The sequence below is a fragment of the Schistocerca gregaria genome, chromosome 10 (assembly GCF_023897955.1).
Source record: "Schistocerca gregaria isolate iqSchGreg1 chromosome 10, iqSchGreg1.2, whole genome shotgun sequence".
Taxonomy (NCBI): domain Eukaryota; kingdom Metazoa; phylum Arthropoda; class Insecta; order Orthoptera; family Acrididae; genus Schistocerca; species Schistocerca gregaria.
The window spans coordinates 132809245-132831056 of NC_064929.1; the positions used below are offsets into that span (position 1 = coordinate 132809245).

The following is a 21812-nucleotide window of genomic DNA, read 5'->3' on the forward strand; positions in this document are numbered from 1 at the left end:
TATTCTTCAAATTCATTATTTCCATTTATACAACGAAAGTTCATCATTTTTGCTTCTTATTTCTACAACTTACTGTCATTTATATCCTTATTTCAGTCAAATTTACTTGTATTTTCAGTTTACTGACATTTAGTACTACATAGATATATATGTTTCAGTTTTTTTACAGTAATTGTTGTATGATGCAGAAAGCTGAACTCAAGTCACTATTGCATTTAGTAGTATCTAATCAAAATAAAAATTCGACATTTGATCTAAACATACTGTTTGTCATTTGTTACAAGTGATTTATTTATTGGGTCCCACAGACCCAGCCTGACCATTCTTGACATTATTTTTCGCCCGACCATTCTAGGGTTAATAATAGAGTACCTGATGTTACACTTTCTAATTACTAACTGCTGTGTGTAGGGGTAATTTCTGTGGTACCGTACTGTCTCGCTGCGATCAGCTGCATAGTTCTAAAATTTGCATAAGTGAGAGGTTTTGCGGAATCACTTCGAGAAGTGCTTGGGAATTCTTAATGAATAAAAACTCTGTATACATTCAGAAAAGTGAAGCTACCCTTAGAGACTTAATCTGCCCATTGTGTTTCTAATATTGGAAAGTGCTAAGTGGAACAAAACACTGAGAATTGTAGAGGCAGCCACATACTTCCGTATTATACTCCGTAAGCCTCTTTATACTATGTGGCAGAGGATTTTTCTTGTAATCCAGTAACTTCCCCTACTCCATTTGTCAATGCTGCACAGGAAGTATAGCTGTCAGTGAACTGTATTACTTGAGTAAACCATATTACTTTTAGTTTCTCTGATTTTCTCATTAGAACTCATAGGAGCTAATCAACCATTGTTCTTCTCACACACTATTTGTGAATGGTACAGAGTTGTATGTGTGAGGAAGAATATGCTTTGCAACTCGTTTTGGAATGTACACTCTCAAAATTTGAACAGTGGTTTGTAGTTACTACAACTGAAGTCTGTTGAGCGTTTCCATATACTCCTAACACATTTAATGGAAAACCAGTAAGCCCCCACTCACCATTCTTTATAAAATTGAACTCTCTAGTATAAAATGTCATTACTCATGAACTATATGCCGTACAATGATGTAATTTTGCAGGTAAATTCAGTGGTATATTTGAATACTGTCTACAAAATGTGTTGTGAACAGAGTTACTAGTAAAGAGTTAATAAATTAAAATGCCGTGCCTGATGCTGCAGTTTTACTGCATAAACAGCAAAAATGTAATAGCCAATTAACTTTCTTCCTTTCATCATTTTGTGGAAGGAGTCAGCAAGAAAAAGTTTCATAAAGGTTTGAAATGACATATAAAGTGATTTGGAAGTTAGTAAGTGTTCTCATTCTCAAGTACTTTATGTACTCTCTAAGACAAAAAGGAACTACCATGCATCACAAAGTAATTATCCAACTGGGACAGAAATCAGTAATCTGATGTACGTGTACAGACAAACAAATGATTCCAGTTACAGAAAACTTGGATGATTTACTCAAGAGAATGAGCTTCACAAATTGAGCAATTCAGTAAAATGTTGGTCCTTCTCTGGCACATATCAAAGCAGTTATTTGGCTTGGCACTGATTGGATGTCCTTCTGAGAGATACTGTGTCAAATTCTGGTCAATTGGCATGTTAGGTCGTCAGAATCCTAAGCTGGTCTTAGGGCCTTGCCCACAGTGATCCAAATGTTCACAAATGTGGACATTACTCGCCAAGATAGATCTTGGCAGGCATGAGCACATGCAGTAGAAACTCTCACCATGTTTGGGCGGGCATTTTCTATGTGAAATGCAAGCCTAGAATGGCTTTCTATGAAGGTAAGAAAATGAGGTGCAGAATATCATCGATGCGTTGCTGTGCTGTAAGGGTGACTATGATAAGAACCAAATGCATCCTGCTATTACATGAAACGGCATCCCACACCACCACTCTTCGGTGTTTGGCCATGTGGTGGGCGACAGTCAGATTGGTATTCCACCGCTGTGCAGGTTGTTTCTAGACACATCTTCCAACAGGAATCTCATTGACAGGAGGAGAATGTCTTCAGTGATGAGTCCCACTTCGAACTGAGCCCCAATGACCAGCAAAGACATGTCTGAAGATTCCCTGTACAGCAATAAGACACCAACATGACTGTTGCCCACCAAACAGCTCAACAACCAGGAGTGGTGGTCTGGGGTGCCATTTTTTTCATAGTGGGAATCCTTTGCTTGTCATTCGTGATTTCCTTACAGCAAAGTGGTACACTGATCATATTTTATGCCACATTTTGTTGCCCTTCATGGCACACCACCATGGGTTTACATTTCAGCAAACCCAACAACTCCACCAATCAGTGCCAAGTTAAATAACTCCTCACATAAGGGCCAGAGGTGGACCTTAGTATTAATGAAGTGCTCAATTTGTGAAACTCTTTCTCTTGAATAAATAATCCTATGCAATCAAATCAAATTTTCATTATCACATAACTTGCCCCACATAATCAAAGATTATAACATAGGTGACTTGCCAAATCTAAGATAAGATACAGACTAATAAACTTAATGTAAGGTTGCAATATGTATGTTGTTGCTTCTTCAGACAGGTAGTATTTACATGGTTGTCCTTAAATAATAATAATAATAATCTATGGTTATAATGTGGTCATCATTCAAGAAATCTTCTGCACCATAATAGCATTTGCCTCTTCAAATATTTTTTCATGTCTCCTGCAATATTTTTTAGAATTGGGTCGCAGTTCCCCTTCCGTATTTTATTTAAAAATTCCATGCTCATTGTGTGTGGAGTTTTCTCACAGTTTTAGTCTCTGGGAAGGTAACTTGTAACTTGCCCTCCGTCTAGTCTCATACAATTGCAATTGCCCTCAAAAAGTTGTGAGTTTCCCTTTGTGAAAATGAGAATCTCATTTAGAGAGCTGCTTGGAATAGGCATTAGGTCTAACTTTTCAAATACAGGTTTGCAATGCCAGTTCTTTTTGGCTCCCACAATGGCTTGGATGATCTTTTTTTGTAGTCTAAAGGCTTTGAGCAGATTAGTTATCTCAGATACTATGAAAATTATGCTAAACTTAACTGCTGAAACAAGATAAGCATAATATGCAGTTTTTTTAACAGTTAAATCAGTGATACTACATGAGACATTAGTGGGATTGTAATCATTTGTTTGTGTGTCCATGTACATCACATCTTCCAATTTCCATCCGTCCATGTACATCACATCTTCCAATTTCCATCCCAATCAGATAATTCCTTTGCAGTGCTTGTTGTTGGTTTTTCCTCCCCCAAGTAAACATAATCCAGTTATTTGCACAACATAAGACAAACCGCCATTTTTCTAATTGTAATACTTGTATTACTGTGTTAATCTTTTAAAATAAGATTATAGGTCTTAATGGGTAGGTTATGACAGCATGTTAATTTTTTAAATTTGCTCGATAATTATATTAAATGCTGAAAATCATATTTTTGTTGCTGTTGAAAACCGGTAGATAGGAAACCTATGACCTTTGTACATCGCGAAATCACTTTGTCAGCATGCTGCCGAGCTGTGAAGTGCGCATCTGCAAGTACAGATCTCTACACCACCTGAATGCATACACTTGTGTAAACTCTTCGACTAGTGATGGTAGCGTTTGTGTAACACTGTATGTGCTTTTACACGAGGCTATACCACCTTTGATTTGGTGCAACATACAGCATCTACATCTACATCTACATCTACATCCATACTCCGCAAGCCACCTGACGGTGTGTGGCGGAGGGTACCCTTAGTACCTCTATCGGTTCTCCCTTCAGCAGCAGGGTGGGGCTTCCGAGTTCAGACAGTCAGCTCAGCTACACAGATTCTCGTTGTGTGCTAAAAGGAATGTGTAAATGGGCACAGGCAACAGATTGGAGCAGCATGTTGCTAGGTCATTTTCCGTCTCCGTCGAGATCACAGATAGAGCCCAATAAGTGGGTCTCATAAGAGATTTTCGGTGTACAGCAAACAGCAAAGATCCTTAAAGGGGGCTAAATGACCACACACTTGTCAAGCACATACGATCAAGAGTTTTGTGGAGACACGCTTGGCCGAGTGTAGGATATACACGGATAGAAAAAAAAAATCACAACACCAAAAAGTAATTCATGTAAAACAACGAAATTTTGGTAATTCATTTATCTAGGTAACATATTTAAGTGATTAACATGACAACATCACAGGTTAATGTAAGTGCAAGATAAGCTATTGCAAATGCAAAATGCTGGTACAGTAACAACAGGTGTAATTGCCAGAATGTAGAATGCAAGCATGCTGATGTGCATGCATTTTGTTGTACAGGTGCCGCATGTCAATTTGTGGGGTGGAGTTCCGTACCTGTCGCACTCGGTTGGTCAATACAGAGACGGTTAATGCCTGCTATGAATGATACTGGAACTGTCGTCCAATATGTGCTTGACTGGAGACAGATCTGGCGATCGAGCAGGCCAAGGCAACGTGTCGACACTACGGAGAGCATGTTTGGTTACAACAGCGATATGTGGGCGAGTTTTATCGTGTTGCAAAACACTCTCTGGAATGCTGTTCATGAATGGCATCACAACAAATCAAATCACCAGACTGACATTCAAATCTGCAGTCAGGGTGTGTGGGATAACCACGAGAGTGCTCTTGCTAACATGTGAATTTTCACTTTGGACAATAACTCTAGGTGTAGGTCCAATGTGTCTAGCATGCATACAGGTCAGTTACATGCCCTGAACTGGCCTCCTTTCATCAGAAAACACAACAAACCTCCATCCTGGCCACGAATTAGCTCTTGCTTGACACCACTGAAGTCACAAACGCAGTGATTTGGGATCAGTGGAATGAACGCTTGGGACCCCACAGTGTTCTGGTTGCCTCGACTGGGCACAGAAGTCACTGTCAACCAGTGCTGTGATTTTAGTCGGCTGAGTCGAACCATTGTCTCCATTAATCTGCCTGGCCCAGAGATTTCAGAAGCCTCCTTCCGATCACAATTACAAAATGAGAAGGTCTGTCTTAACTGTTCCATTCTGTTCCACTGTGTTTCTTGTGGCCACACAGTGTTCTGCAACCACAGATTTTGTCAGTTGTTTAAGTTGGTGTATCTTCTGCATTCCTTGTGTCTTTCTTCAATTATCCACACAGCCTGCGTGATGTATTCCTTACCATATTTACAATGAATACGGTAAACACCCAGTTCACGCAGTTTTGGAGGTGGATGGAAAACGCATTTAATGTTTCATTGAGCCAGGGTGCTGCCTATTTTGTTCGATGCTTGGCCAGTGAATCTCAGATGCATCACTGTCTTATCCTCCTCGTCAAATTCTCTTTGCTGGACTTGAAGCTTCTGCATGAAAGCACACCACTGGTGTATGTAGCACACTCTCACATTGTGAAGAATTATGGCGACTGGCCTTGTGGAGATACAAATCAGTGTGGGTAGTTTTCCCATACATGCTGTGTCCCATGGGGCTTTGTGCCTGACAGAAACATCCAGAAAAAGGAGTTTCCCATTCTCTTCCATGTCCATGGTGAATTTGATGCTGGAGTGTAGAAAGTTCAGATGCAGAAGGAACTCCTGAAATCTATCATTCCCAGGTGGTCACAGCACAAATGTCATCACCATATCTCAAAAATATTTAGGCTTAAGTGCAGCTGTTTCCAGGGTTTCCTGTTCAAACTCCATTCACATCCATTCATTATTTGTGGCTCTGTAAACCGAGTGTGTGGTCAGGCATACATATGGCAGGCTGTGCAGACAATCGAAGAAAGCGGCAAGAAACTCAGAAGCTACACCGAACTTTAGCAGCCAACAAAATATGTGGTTTGCTGAAAGTTTTGTGGTCACAGCGAACTCCACTAAGTATGAAGAAACTGAAGTGTTAAGACCGACTTTTTTATTTTGGGACTGTGCTCGGAAGGAGGCTGTTGAAATCACTGAGATGGGCTAATCAATAGAGTCAGTGACTTTGACCCTCACCAAAGTGTGGAACCCCACACTCAGCCAACTGAGATCACAGCGTCAGATGAGATCAACTTCTGCACCCGACAGGGGTGACAGGAGTACAGAGGTACCGAAGTTTGCATCCAGCTTCCAATGGTTCCATCTCCCCCCACTGCATCCGATGCAGCATGCAACTGTCTAGTGAAGGAAGGGGTGGGGAGCAATCAGAGTATAAAGGAGGTAGGATGTAGCATAGATGTTCATTCTACAGATATTGCCTGAAGATGACAAAGAGGTATGCTGTTGAAATGCTGCGTTACGGAAACGACTCCACACAGCAGGACATCTTAGAATAGTACAAACAGTACCTCTTTCAGGAGTGGACTACATTTCCGAAGGTCCTTCAAATGTATCTCAATCTGGCATTCTGCCTTTCCTACGATTAGTTTTATCTGATGGTTTCAATTAAATTGTTTTGTATGCACGTTCCAGTTGATGGCTTTCAGTGAACCTTTAGCAATCGTCTGATCTTACAGTAGTGAATATTTCTGTCTATTTATGTGCAATACATAATGTTGGGGTCCAATGACAGTCCCTACACCAAGCATTGATCCTCTGCAGGTCTTTACACATTTTACTACAATCTTCTGGAGTTGCAACATCTCAATATGTAACACCATCATTCACAAGCAGTTTCACCATATGTCAGACATTATCCTCTAGGTCATTTATAAATATGTTATTGCCAAAACTCAATTTCAGGATGAACTAGTTTCGCCATGGTTAAACTCGTTCATCCTGTGACCGATAGGGTAAAACAGTTTAGCTTAGGTTGAATCGGTTATCCTAGTTAGAATTTACATGCTTTAGGATAAACTGGTGTGTCCTAGTCGGGACTAATTTTGTCTAGTTGGAACGCATGTCGTTGCCTCTATAAATGGGGAATCCCCAAATCATCTGTGGCTCATGCCTCGCACCTCTCAACTGCTCTTTGCTCACACTGTTCTTTGTTTTGAACAGTATTTTGCATCTACGAGTGTACATGTTAAGTTTCTGGTTGCGTTTAAAAGATTTTATTATAATTCTAATATAATTATTAAAGCATTTCATCATGGGTGAGCCTTCGTATAGTAGACAAGCCAATCAAAAGCTGTGGGGAGAAAAGTTTCTGGAGGAAATTTTGCAGAGTGAAAACAAAAAGTCTTCTCATAGTAATGTGTTATCAGTAAACGAATTTGCGGATTTGGTTAAACAAGTAGAAGATGCAGAAAAGTTTGAAAAAAGAACATTGTTACAAAAAAGAAAACTGAAACGATTTACTGTTTTGAAAATTGGTGACATGAAAAAACTCATTGCACGGTGTGAAGGGAATGTAAAATACTTTGTTCCAGTTGATGAACTTTATGATGTGATTGATGCAGCTCATGTAGCTGTGGGTCTTGGTGATCATAATAGGATGTTAGCCGAGACATCAAAAAAAAATGCTAATATCACATAGGAAATGATATGCATCTATTCATCAATCTTTGATGTTTGTCAACAAAAGAAGACAAAAAAAGAGGGCTAGTTTCAAATGCAGTTCTCCATTCAGAAATGAATAGCAGATGCCAAGTCGATTTGATTGATTTCCAAACCCAACCAAATGGGAATTTAAAATTCATTGTAGTTTCCCAAGAACATCTCACAAAATTTGTTCTCCTTCATGTGTTAACATCAAAGAGGGCTGAAGAAGTGGCTTATCATTTGAATGATATATTCCTAACAGTAGGGGTGCCATGCATTCTTCAATCTGATAATGACAGAGAATTTGTCAATAATGTTATAAGTGAATAGCTTTGGTCAGAACTGAAAATTGTGCATGGAATACAAAGTCAGGGTTCTGTTGAAAGTGCCAACCAATATATTGAAAACATATAAGTTCTTGGTTAAAGGACAACAATTCAGAAAAGTGGTCAGAAGGACTAAAGTACGTCCAGTTCCTGAAAAACTGAGCTTACCACTCTGACATAAAACAATCACCTTACAAAGCATTATCTGAAAACAAACCTAAAGTAGGTCTTTCCACTTCCTCATGGCCTTAAGAAATCATAAATGATATTCAGAGTAAAGATGGCCTAAAGAATGCAATCAAAAATGACAGCAATACTGAACAGTATGAACACAGTGATGATGATAACCTTGTGAAAATGGACGCAAATGACACTCAGAATGTTAGAAAAATTGCAATAAAAAGAAAAAAAAGAAAAAAGCTAAAAGAATGAAAGCTTCCACTGACAAATCCCCTCCACCAACTTGCATTGGAGACAATGTAACTACCTCTGACAAATCCCATCCACCAACTGGCATTGGAGACAATGTAACCATACCTATTCCAGATGTAGATAAAGGCAGACTACAAAACATAATTGGAGTTATACTTCAAAAGACTGTGAGGGCCTCTACAAAGTTGGCACCAAACATGGCATACTTCAAAAACATTATTGCAGGTATAATTTTATTAAAATTTTCCATATTTTTTGTGATAAAATATTAAAAAATGTTTATTTTAACTTCTTTTTTATTTTTTAGAACTGATTTTGATTTCTGCATTCAGGAGTTTTTAGATGTGGGAGATATTAACCAAGATACTGAAATATCTTTAAGGACTACAGTCACAAAGCATTTTGTTGGATTAAGGCAAGGCTTTGTGAAATGCAGTTTCACTGCAACTGTACAACAAACAAATGAAATTGTAAGAAAAATATAGTACTCTGCAATTCTAAGTGCCACTAAAGTAAACCTTGCAAAAATAAGTAAATAAGCATATGGAGATAAGGTGATTTCTGTGGTTGGATATATGTAAGTTGATCTAGTGATAGATGTGAAATTACTGGTTGGTTAATAAGTAACTTTAATGAATCATATTGACTATTTTATTTCTATTCTTTTATTCAGTTTACTTTGAAAAGCATATAGAAGGTACAAACTAGGTGAAGTTAGTTCAGACTAGGGCATACCAGTTTATCCTAAAGCATGTAAATTGTGGCAAATGTCCCACTGGTAATCAATTTCTTCCCACACCTGTTGCGGAAAATTGGGTGTAAGTTGTGCAATGGCGATTTAATTTTTCAGGTCAGTTAAACTGTTTGGTAGGAGAGGAACGTACACACGGTCTTTAATGAAACCCCAGAGAAAGAACACCAGTGGTGTCAAGTCCAAGGAGTGAGCTGGCCATGTGATTGGCCCTTCACAGCCTATCTGTTGACCTGGGAAGCAGTTATCAAGAAGTTTCTAACTTCTGTAATGGAATGAGGTGGTGCATTATCTTGCTGGTAGTAAAGTATCCCTTCTTGGCTATCTTCATTTATCTGTGAAATTAAAAAGTTTTCAAGCATATCCAGATACACAGAACCAGTGGCAGTTTTCTCCGTTAAGTGGAAAGAGCCCCACACTTTCAGTTTGTTGACAGCACAGAACACATTAACTCCAGGGTTGTCACAAATGTGTTCCAGGGTTGCATGTGATTTTTGCTGCCCCCTATTCTACAGCTGTGGGTGTTCACCATGCCACTCATATGAAACACTGATTCATCACTGAAGATTATTGTGTTCTGGAATGTCTCTTTGTCCTCTGTCCGCTACAACCTTTCCACACACAATTCCCCATGAGCAGCCTTATCTGCATTGCTGATGTTGTGTGTTGTATGGTTTCAAGTGTAAACATCTATTAAGTACTCGTCAAATAGTCTTTTTTTGGAATGCTAGTCTCACGAGACACACATCATGTTGATTTTTGTGGACTGTGGGCAAAGCTCCCTTCAACTTGTTCCATATACTCATCAACATTCAGGTGATCTGGTAATTTATCATGTCACAGTGAACAACCTGTCTCAACAAAGTTCTAGTGCCAAGAGTAAATTGTAGTCCTGCTTGGAGGTTCTTCAGCATATTCTGTGAAAAAATGTATGCCAAACAGTTGGTTCAGAGTCTGTTTCATGAAACCAAAATGCACAGTGAGCACATTCCACTTTAACTGTGAACTACGCTGGTGGCATAATGGGGTACTGATACACTTGTGAATCAAAATTGAGGTTGTTCACTACAAAATGACACATCTACTGATTCTGTAAGTTATCTCAATAAATTTCTAAATCATTCTGAAGTTGTTAAGTCCATTTTGATTCACCCTGTATGTGTCTGAAAATTTAAGAATGCCAGGCTTTATTTTATTTATTTATGCTTTTCACTCACTCATCCAGCAGCAGCATCGTCATAGGTGGATATCTGTGTGTGTGTGTGTGTGTGTGTGTGTGTGTGTGTGTGTGTGTGTGTGTGTGTGCGTGTGTAAGTGTTTTAACTAGAAAAAATATTGAGAGCTTGTAGCTAGTACAGTTTTTCTGTTGTTACATGTCTTGTGTCATTAGTTGACCAGTTAAAGGTGGATGGTTGGCTTTTCTCATTTTTGTTTATTATTTTCATTCTGCAATACACTTTATGGCAGTACCATTTAATTTTTATTTTTCTCTGTTATAGGCCTCACCAAGAGCTCGCAAACAACGTGCTCAAACTGGTAAACACTCAGCTCGAAAGGGGAAAAATTCACCTAAATCTGAGCCTTATGTGACTGATGACAATGTGGGGAACATTGACATCAAACTTACTACAGAGGAACAACTTTTACTGAAAGGCTATGGTTCACTAGCAACGCAATCTAATACTGATTTATTATCAAATTTGTCATCCACAGATCATGAACCAGGTAAGGCTTTCATAAAGGAGATGGAGAAAGTTCTCCATGCAGCATGTACAGTTCACAGATATCACTATTGATGACAATATACAGATACCTTTTGCTGCAGACATTGTTGAAACCACTGTAGAAGATGGAACTGGTGTTGATAGAACTTCAAAAAATTCTGAAGAAACCAAAAGTCACATCTCTCTTGAGAGACAAGTAAGTATAACAGACAGTAGTCTGGAACATTAATTTGAAGCTAAGGTGCAAAAAATTTTCAACATAGCATACAGATGGCATTTTGTGTATGACATTTTGTTTTTCATGTCAAAGTAGCTACTCTTTGCATACTATGCCTTTTTCCACATGCGCATAAGCTATGGTGTAATGATGTAGGGTAACGCTACTGGAGCTGAAGAGCTTTTCTTAGGCAGAAAACAATCTATTCAGTATTTGATTGGAAACAAAATAATGATTGTCTCAATTTGAAGGAGATTTCACACTCTTGATCACACCAAGATCAGTTGGTATAAATATGATACTAGATCAAATATTTACTCTTATAGAACTAGGAACTCTTTGAAAATTCTCTGAAATAGGCTAAAAAATTCTTATTGATTAATTTCCCAATAGGGTGAAACAGTTGACACTAATAAGTTTAGAAAAGGCACAGAATCCCGAGTGAAAAAAAAGTGCTTTTGTACACAGTTGGTGAGTTTGCAAATATTGAATTAAGTGATGTATTAATTTAATTATTAAAAATGTCTTTCTGTTCTTATTGTTCTTAAAAGTTTAAGTATAATTATGTGTAGTACACTGGTGTGCAAAACTGATGGACTGTGTCCCTACCTAGTAATGCAGATCTATGAAACTTGAACCATACATACGGAGGACTACTATGGTATAGTACAGAAGTTATCTGAGAGGAACATGGAATGACATAAAAATAAATGATACATTTATTCAAAAAGAATAATTATTCTGAAGTCACTGTGATGTATGATGGGTTCCTAGGCATTAAAAAGGACGGGACATGATTCTTAATAGGGTGTATGATCTTCAAAGATAGTAATGGGTGCCCTGCAACATGCTCCCATGCTGACAACAAGGTTCATAAGAAGTTGTGGTAGGGTGTTTCATTCCTCTAGCAACACAGTTGATGTCTGCTGGATGGTTGTTGGTGCTTGTGGATATGGTGCAATACGTCTCCACAAAGCATCACACGTGTTTACTGCAACTTATGTCAGGAGAATGGGCAGCCCAGTCCATTTTACCGAATGTGCTCTCTTTCCAAGCATTGCTTCACCTACACAATTCAATGCGGTCATGCATTGTTACCCATAAAAAGGGAGCCAGGTTCAAAGTCATCTCTCAAAAGATGGACATGGGGAATGAGTACACTACCACAATAATGTTGACCAGTGAGTGTACAATGTTCAAATATTTGGAAATCAGTAAAGAGATGTAACATCATGGAACACCCCCCCCCCCCCCCCATACCATAACACCAGGAACACTAAAATGATCACGTTTGCCAGTGCAAGATGTACTCTTGTATGGCAAGAGGTAGAAACACTTAATGCACCCAGGAACATTGTCAAACATGATCATTTCAGTGGTCGAGGCATTATTGTGGGAAGTTGTAATGTTGTATTGGCATACTGACAGCCAAATCTTTGAACACAGTACACTCCTTGATCAATGTTATTATGACACCATACTCTTTCACCATGTGCATCTTGTCAGGGTGCATTCAGCAGCACACGTGGAAGAGCTGTAGCAGTTCTTTATATGTTTGGTCCAAGTTCCACTGCCTCACAGATTCTGCTTTGTGACGGGCTACATTTTGATGCTGATACGAACAGTCATTGTCTCTGAACTGTTTTTCTACTCCATGCTGCACACGGTGCTGTAAAATATGTTTGTATCCTTGCAGATTTGTGTTTCCTTACATGCAATAAGAGGACTACATCTCAGTAATGAAAAACATCCACAAACTGTAACAATACCTCTTCTGTCCAGCACTGTTGGCACTCACATGTCGGCAAGTAACATTCTCCAGGCATTCACCAAACCCAAACTTTCAGTCCAATTCCCACATGGCAAATCATGATTTGTTACTGAAAATCACTTGTTTCCTGTCATCCACCATTCAGTGGTTTTGCTCTTTACACCACCTAATGTGCTACTTACAGTCGGCTAACAGAATTGTGTGGATTATTAAGAACTGCCCGACCATTGTATCCTGTTCTTTTTCAACTCCCTATGCACTGTCATTGTGTTGACTGGATTACTGGTAGTGCTCTGGAGTGATTCATTCTACTGATTTCATTCAATTTTTTACAACTGCACTCCAACAATGCTCTATGGTCTCTAACCGTCATTACATGAGTTCAATCTGGTCTTGGTTTAAATGTGGGTGTTCCTTTGCATTTCGACTTCACTTCGACAAATTTGGCAGCTTTAGAAGGTTTGAGATAAAATGTAAATGTCATGTGACTAGGGCCTCCCATCAGTTAGACCGTTTGCCGGGTGCAAGTCTTTCGATTTGATGCCACTTCAGCGACTTGCGTGTCGATGGGGATGAAATGATGATGATTGGGACAACACAACACCCAGTCCCTGAGCAGAGGAAATCGCTGACCCAGCCAGGAATTGAACCCAGACCCTTAGGATTGACATTCTGTTGTGCTGACCACTCAGCTACCGGGTGTGGACAGGTTTGATAAGCCCTTGGCAGATTTGTTGCTCAGGTGTCTTCCAATAATTAGTCCATGTTTGAAGTCACTGAGCTCTCCCGACTAACTTCTTCTGGTCTTCCTGCTTCTCTACTGACAACACTATATTCCCTACCTCCTTCATATTCATACGTTTGCCTCTTGTGACGCCTAGAGCTCAATTTTACATTAGACTGAGGTGACAAAGTCATGGGATACCTGATAATGTGGAGCTGGATCTCCTTTTGCAAGGCATGGTACAGGAACTAGACATGGCAAAGACTCAACAAGTCATTGGAAGTCCCCTGCAGAAATATTGATCCAAGCTGCCTCTATGGCTGTCCGTAATTCTGAAAATGTTTTTGGTGCATATTTTTTTCTGCAAACTGACCTCTCGATTATGTTCTATAACCGTTTGATGGGATTCATGTCGGGTAATCTGGCTGGCTAAATCACTCCCTCCTATTGTACAGAATGTTCTTCAAACTAGTTGCAAGCAACTGTGCCCAGTGAAATGGTGCATTGTCATCGTTAAGAAATTCCATCATTGTTTGGCAATGTGGAGTCCATGAATGGCTGCAAATGGTCTCCAAGAAGCCAGACATAACCACCACCAGTCAATGATCAGTTCAGTTTGACCAGAGGAGCCAGTCCATTCCATATAAAAATAGCCCACACTATTGTGGAGCCACCACCAGCTTGCACAGTGCCTTGTTGACAACTTGGGTCCTTGGCCACATGAGATCTGCACCACTCTCAAATGCTACCAGCAACTCTTACCAACTGAAATCAGGACTCATCTGTCCAGGCCATGGTTTTCTAATTATCTGGGGTCCAACTGATATGGTCACAAACACAGAAAATTTGCTGCAGCCAATGTCATGCTGTTAGCAAAGGCACTCACATCTGTTGTCTGCTGCCATAACTCATTAATGCCAAATTTTGCCTTGCTGTCCTAACAGATGTGTTTGTTGCATGTCTTACAATGATTTACATGGTTATGTCATGCAGTGTTACTTGCCTGCTAGCAGTAACAATTCTATGCAGACCTCGCAGCTCTCAGTCATTAAGTGCATTGTCTGTGGTGAGAGGTAATGCTTGAAATCTGGCATTCTTGGCACATTCATGACACTGTGAATCTCAAAATATTGAATTCCCTAATGATTTTTGAAATGCAATGTCCAAAGTGTATAGCTCCAACTTCCATTCCAGTTCAAAGTCTGTTAATTCCCGTCCTGCAGTCATAATCATGTTGGAAACCTTTTCACAAGAATCACTTGAGTACAAATGACAGCCTTGCAAATGCACTGGTCTTTTATACATTGTGTATGCAATACTGTTGCCATCTATGTACGTGTATATCATTATCCCATGACATTTGTCACTTCAATGTATAAATGGGTGTGGGGATACTTTTGAGCAGATAGTGTACTTGAAAACACCCTCTTTGCCAATCCATCCCAAGGCGTTTCTCTTTCCACCCTGAGGAAGGACCTGTTGTTGTTGTTGTGGTCTTCAGTCCTGAGACTGGTTTGATGCAGCTCTCCATGCTACTCTATCCTGTGCAACTTCTTCATCTCCCAGTACCTACTGCAACCTACATCCTTCTGAATCTGCTTAGTGTAGTCATCTCTTGGTCGCCCTCTACGATTTTTACCCTCCACGCTGCCCTCCAATACTAAATTGGTGATCCCTTGATGCCTCAGAACATGTCCTACCAACCAATCCCTTCTTCTGGTCAAGTTGTGCCACAAACTTCTCTTCTCCTCAATTCTATTCAATACTTCCTCATTAGTTTTGTGATCTACCCATCTAATCTTCAGCATTCTTCTGTAGCACCACATTTCTAAAAGCTTCTATTCTCTTCTTGTCCAAATTATTTATCGTTCATGTTTCACTTCCATACATGGCTACACTCCATACAAATACTTTCAGAAATGACTTCCTGACACTTAAATCTATACTCGATGTTAACAAATTTCTCTTCTTCAGAAACGCTTTCCTTGCCATTGCCAGTCTACATTTTATATCCTCTCTACTTTGACCATCATCAGTTATTTTGCTCCCCAAATAGCAAAACTCCTTTACTACTTTAAGTGTCTCATTTCCTAATCTAATTCCCTCAGCTTAATTCGACTACAATCCATTATCCTCGTTTTGCTTTTGTTGATGTTCATCTTATATCCTCCTTTCAAGACGCTATCCATTCCATTCAACTGCTCTTGCAAGTCCTTTGCTGTCTCTGACAGAATTACGATGTCATCGGCGAACCTCAAAGTTTTTATTTCTTCTCCATGTATTTTAATACCTACTCCGAATTTTTCTTTTGTTTCCTTTACTGCTTGCTCAATATACAGATTGAATAACATCGGGGAGAGACTACAACCCTGTCTCACTCCCTTCCCAACCACTGCTTCCCTTTCATGTCCCTTGACTCTTATAACTGCCATCTGGTTCCTGTACATATTGTAAATAGCCTTTCGCTCCCTGTATTTTGCCCCTGCCACCTTCAGAATTTGGAAGAGAGTATTCCAGTCAACATTGTCAAAAGCTTTCTCTAAGTCTACAAATGCTAGAAACGTAGGTTTGCCTTTCCTTAATCTTTCTTCTAGGATAAGCCGTAGGGTCAGTATTACCTCACATGTTCCAACATTTCTACAGCATCCAAACTGATCTTCCCCGAGGCCGGCTTCTACTAGTTTCTCCATTCGTCTGTAAAGAATTCACGTTAGTATTTTGCAGCAGTGACTTATTGAACTGATAGTTCGGTAATTTTCACATCTTTTAACACCTCCTTTCTTTGGGATTGGAATTATTATTTTCTTCTTGAAGTCTGAGGGTATTTCGCCTGTCTCATACATCTTTCTCACCAGATGGTAGAGTTTTGTCAGGACTGGCTCTCCCAAGACCGTCAGTAGTTCCAATGGAATGTTGTCTACTCTGGGGGCCTTTTTTTGACTCAGGTCTTTCAGTGCTCTGTCAAACTCTTCACACAGTATCATATCTCCCATTTTTGTGGAGCAATAACACATGTCAAGTGTCAACATGATCTGTAAAACAGCTTTTTTTGTATGTTTTGCTAAAGAAATATGCGGTGTGTGTGTTTCAAATAGAGGAACTGGCAAAATGTATTGCCATATTTCTTATTTTGTAATAGTGGAAAATCTATCTCTACCCTATAACAGATCTCATAAATCATAGTGCCTTGCGAGTGATGGTGAACCAGTATCTCATTAGATGTACCAAGGTAGGCAAGGGCAGCATAACATGAGTGGTATGTAGTCTTGCAGAAAGATATCATCAGGAAGACCTCTAAGATATGGCAAAGCTACCAGCCTTAACACATCAGAAATGGAATGGCTGCTGTCCAAGTTACTGGCTATGTGCAGCAGACGTCATTACGTTTTGTACCTGATGGAATCCTGAACATTCGGTGTGGGGCCCATATGATGATGACAAGTGTAATCTGGCAACATCTCTTTACCTCAGAGCCTGTGGACACAGATATATACATTTTGATGTTCTATTCAGAGGCAGGATTCACCTGAAAAGACAGTGTGGTGCTACACTCGTGTCCAGTGTTATTGCTGTTGGCACAGCACACTCTTCTGCCTCATTAGTGGAAGCTGCAGCAATGAAGGCCATGCTGACTGCTGATTTTTTTTATCCATGGCCTACAAGTGACACCAGCAACTAACTACTGTAAACAATATACGTGCATTTGAGCAGTCAGTTGCTGGCAGCCATTGCAACGTAGTGGTCCTGTGATCATAATGTGTCAACGTTATGTGGCAAATTGCAATGAGACAACATCTCTAAATCAAGAGTTTGAGACATCTTCTAGAATGTTTTGAAGAAGAGAAATGTGTGTGTAAAATTTGTCTCAGACACCTAGACTTCTGAACAAAAACAACGATGCACGATACTTGCTGTGAGTGGTTGACCTCAAATGTGACAAAAAGGAAGCAAAGAGTTATAATAACATCTACCTCTGCAAATTACTCATCGAAATGGGAAACTATCTCATTAGGTGATCCCCAGGGCTAGGTTTTGGAACCAATTCTCTTCCTGTTTTATAAAAATGATCTACCATTGAACATCACTGCAAAGTCAGTCCTATATGCAGATGACATTGCAGTGCCAATTGAAAAAGATAGCTCTGCAGAAATCACTGACTGTGTTGTAAACACTTTGGATTCTCTGGAAGCCAGTTTTCAATTAAATGGTCTGAAACTAAACATTACAAAAACGCACCTCACACAGTTCAAAACAAAACAATCTTAACCAAGTGATATCTATGTCCTACATAAAAATGAGAAAATAGAACCAGCAAGCACAGTGATATGCTTAGGACTAAACTTGGATGAAAACTTAAGCTGGAAGGCACACTCAGAATATTTAGTTAATAAAGTGGATAGCCTTTCTTTTGCACTGGGAATGTTTCATGATGTAACAGACATGGACAACCAAAAAATTGTGCACCACAGTTGCTTCGAATCTGTGATCAGGTTTGGCATAATTTTCTGGGGTAATTCAAGTTATATTGTACGGATATTAAAACTTCAAAAGAATCATTAGGAAGATGTGTGCTGTGCACGTCCAAAAACCTCAGGTCACCCATTGTTTAAAAAACTATATATATTATCTGTCCCGTCACTATACATTTTTGAGATTCTAATTTTCCTGTACAGTAAACCTGAACTTTTCAAAGAATTTCACTACAAACACATATACACAGCACATATACACAACCAGGCAAAAACAAAATTTTATGCCCCCTCCACACATATTCTGTGACTTCTCAATACATGAGAATGAAAATATTCAATAACATAAAGGGCTGTGATATTCTGAGCACCGAAATTGGTCACCTAATGAAAAAATTACATGAACTCTTAGTGGAAAAATGTTATTATTGAGTGGAGGAGTTTATGAATGATGAGGTGATAATATGAACAAGGCAACTAACATCTCTGTAATAATAATAATAATAATAATAATAATAATAATAATAATAATAAAACCTTAACCCGAAACATCGGTCTCTCTTTGTTTATTTTGAATGTCGAGTTGGCAGCACTGCAAAAAAAGCACGGCTTCACTTTCCCATTACTTTCACCGCAATACTTGCCATATGTAAAGCAGCAGTCAACCATCAGTTTTACTTTGTCATCGAAGAGATACAGAGTATTGTTTAGAGAAGTGCGTGAAGTTATGTGCCTGAGATACCGCATGTTTTGTATCCTGTACGAGAATTTGGTAGGTCGAATAGACCACATGTTTCTAATTACGACATATTCTGCTTTCAGTGGCTGTTATTTTATAGCATATTCTTCTATGCGTAAATATGTGTCATATTTCAGGTAAAACATGGATTGACTTTCTAAGAAAAGCAACATATCTGCAGCTGATCCCAATTTGGAAGCTTGGGTGTAAGCGCAGTTAGGCGATTTAGATGAAAAGGAAAATGGGATTGATGACGACACATTTGACAGTTCTGATGATGATCCAGCTTTCATGATAGGTGATAGTCATCATGAAACAGATGGTGATACTAGTGAAGAAAATGTTTTATTGGAAGAAGAGCCTGGAACAGTCTATACTACAGGTAATACCTCACAGCAAACACAGTTCTTTTATGGTAAAAATAATTTCCAATGGGAATGTCCTGAGCATATTAGAATGAGAGGAACACCAGAGCACAACACTCTGAAAGGAGAAATGCCTGGACTAACAGCCAAAGTCAAAGTTTGGGACAAAGTCCTACTAAATCTCAAATATGGAAGAATTTATTTGATGATGACATGATAGATGAAATAGTTTTACATGCAAACATGAAACTGAATACAATAAGGGCAAAGTTGAAGGAAACAACTAATCTGTCCAATTACAGAGATACTGACGATGTTGAAATCAAAGCTTTCATAGGCCTTCTAATGATGACATCATGAAGATATGTTGTTGTTTTTCGAAAAGGATCTGGCCAGTCACCATATATTTGTGGTGACTAAGTCGGCAAAGCATTTAGAAATACTTTTAAACAGCCTGCGACTTGATGATGCAACTACCAGAGATGAAAGAAAGAAGTCAGATTGCGCAGCTGCAATTTCAAACATTTTTGAGAAATTGATTTTCGATTCTTAGCAATTATACTGTGTAAAAGGCAATGTTATAGTGGATGAAATGTTAGTACCATTCATGGGAAAGTGCCTAGCAAACCAGCCAAATATGGCATAAAAATTATATGCCTAGCAGACTCTGGAGCACATACCTCTTTAATGCTTAGATATATTCAGGGAAAGATAGTGATGGATGTGGTCTGGCAGAAGAAGAGAAAAAGCTTGCCAAACCAACACAGGCTGTGTTATGTCTGTGCAAACAAACTGAAGGAAGTAACAGAAACATTACCATTGACAACTGGTTTACATCTATAGAATTCATTTGTGAGCTGAGCAAGGGAGGATTAACATATGTAGGAATGGTCAGAAAGAACAAACGCGAAATTCCCCAAGAGGTTTTGGCCGATAAAAGTATGCCAATTGGGTCAGCATTATATGGATTCTCTGAGAATACAACACTGGTTTCATTTGTTCCTAAGAGAAACATGGCAGTAATTCTTGTTCTCCAATGCCTCATTCCATTGAAAATGATACCATAAATAATAATCCAGAAATTATTTGTTACTACAATGCTTCAAAATCCAGAGTAGAATTGCTCGACATGAAATGTGCCAATTATTCGTCAAACAGACGTACAAGGCACTGGCCAATGGCAGTCTTTTACAGACTTGTAAACATCAGTTGCATGAACAGTTTTGTTCTATATTTGTGCTACAGAGGAAACCCCATGCTAACTTGTCTCAAATTCATCAAAAGCCTGGCCATGGAGCTGATAGAGCCACATCTAAGAAGATACCTGGAAATTCAAAATTTACCTAGAAATATCAAGGAAATGATCCAAAAAGTTCTGAGAGACACTCAGCAATCAAGCGAAGGCATATCAAGTGATAAAATGGACAAAAGGAAGACGTGTATTAAGTGCCCTGCATCCAAGAAGAGGAAAACAGCATATAAGTGCATCAAATGCGGTCATCCAGTTCGCCTGGAATGCAGAAGAAAGACATGTGTCAACTGTGCAAAAGACATGTGATTTAATATTTTAGTTCAGTTGATTATTATCTTTTTTCACATTTCCTGCAGTATTTTATTTATATTTAGGAATATACTGTTTGGTATAAGTGATGAAAATCATATGAAATCTGACGCTGAAATACCACACATACTTATGGTATTTCATGTTTATTTTATGTAATTTTAAAAAAACAGAGTCTTTATATGGGCTGAAAAGTATTAAATTTACTTATAACATGAATTAACTGACTATTTACTTGACTTCTGTCAACTAATGTGGAGTTCTGTGATATAAAATAATGGGTGGTCTGAGAGACCACATGTTTCTAGTTATGCACGTTTCAGAGATGTTTCAGGTTAAGGGTTAAGGTATGCAACACAGCTGTATGATCCTGCACAGACAAGTGGACAGTATGCCCATCATCACTGGTGACAGTTACATGGAGACAGTGAGATCCTGAATGGCATTGAGCATAGTTCAACTGAGGCCACTGATTGTATATTTGCGTGGCAGATGTGAGATCCTGGCGTATGTAAGCAGCGATATTACATAATAGTATGTTGACAGTTGTGATTACTAATTTTCACTGTTCAAGATAAATGTTGTGAAATGGATATGATTGAAAAATAAAGGTATATTATCAGAAAAGTAGTATAGATTGAAAAATCAGCCATCCAGTTGCAAACACCAATATTTTATCTTGTGATGCCTGTTGCATCATCTGATGTAATAAGGCCAATACTTCTGAAGAAGGACACCACATGTAGCAGTTCCACCTGCTTTATTTATTTTGTTTGCTGCTCTCGGTGCTGATATACTGCATTGCTACACTGGCTGAAAAATGGGGTTTGTAGTTTGGACACTGACTACGGCAAATATTGTAGCTGACAGATGTACAGTTACATTTCACTCCCTTTTACTTTCACTTTCACACAACCCCCCCCCCCCCCCCCCCCCCATAAATCACATTTATATATGTATGGACAGTGCACTACTGTTTAAACTTTCCATAAGCTTTAGTAATAGTTTGCAGGTGAACCTCCACATACTGCTTCAATAGTTTACTGTTGGATATCTACGAGCAGTAATAACATAACCACATAGTTCACAGTCCTCCAAATAAATTAAACAGTCACTGCCATAGCTTTAACACATGGCCTACTGGCGTAACACTTATTTCACTGTTAGGTTGAAGCATTGTTGTTGTTCTAAGCAACATAGGTTCCTCGTCTGAAACTCGGCCGACTGTTTCTGGACTAAAAATCGGGCCTTTATACGTCC

At 39.0% G+C, this 21812-nt stretch overlaps 1 protein-coding gene across 2 annotated transcripts in view; it reads left to right on the forward strand.

Moving 5' to 3' along the window:
- Nucleotides 1–21812, forward strand: part of LOC126293427 (uncharacterized) — a 59079-nt gene that overhangs the window by 16763 nt on the left and 20504 nt on the right. For both annotated transcript variants that reach the window (XM_049986650.1, XM_049986651.1), the window contains 2 exons: nt 10482–10707; nt 10808–10902. In XM_049986650.1, coding sequence (XP_049842607.1) covers nt 10482–10707; nt 10808–10902 — 321 coding nt within the window. The remainder of the gene's footprint in view (nt 1–10481; nt 10708–10807; nt 10903–21812) is intronic.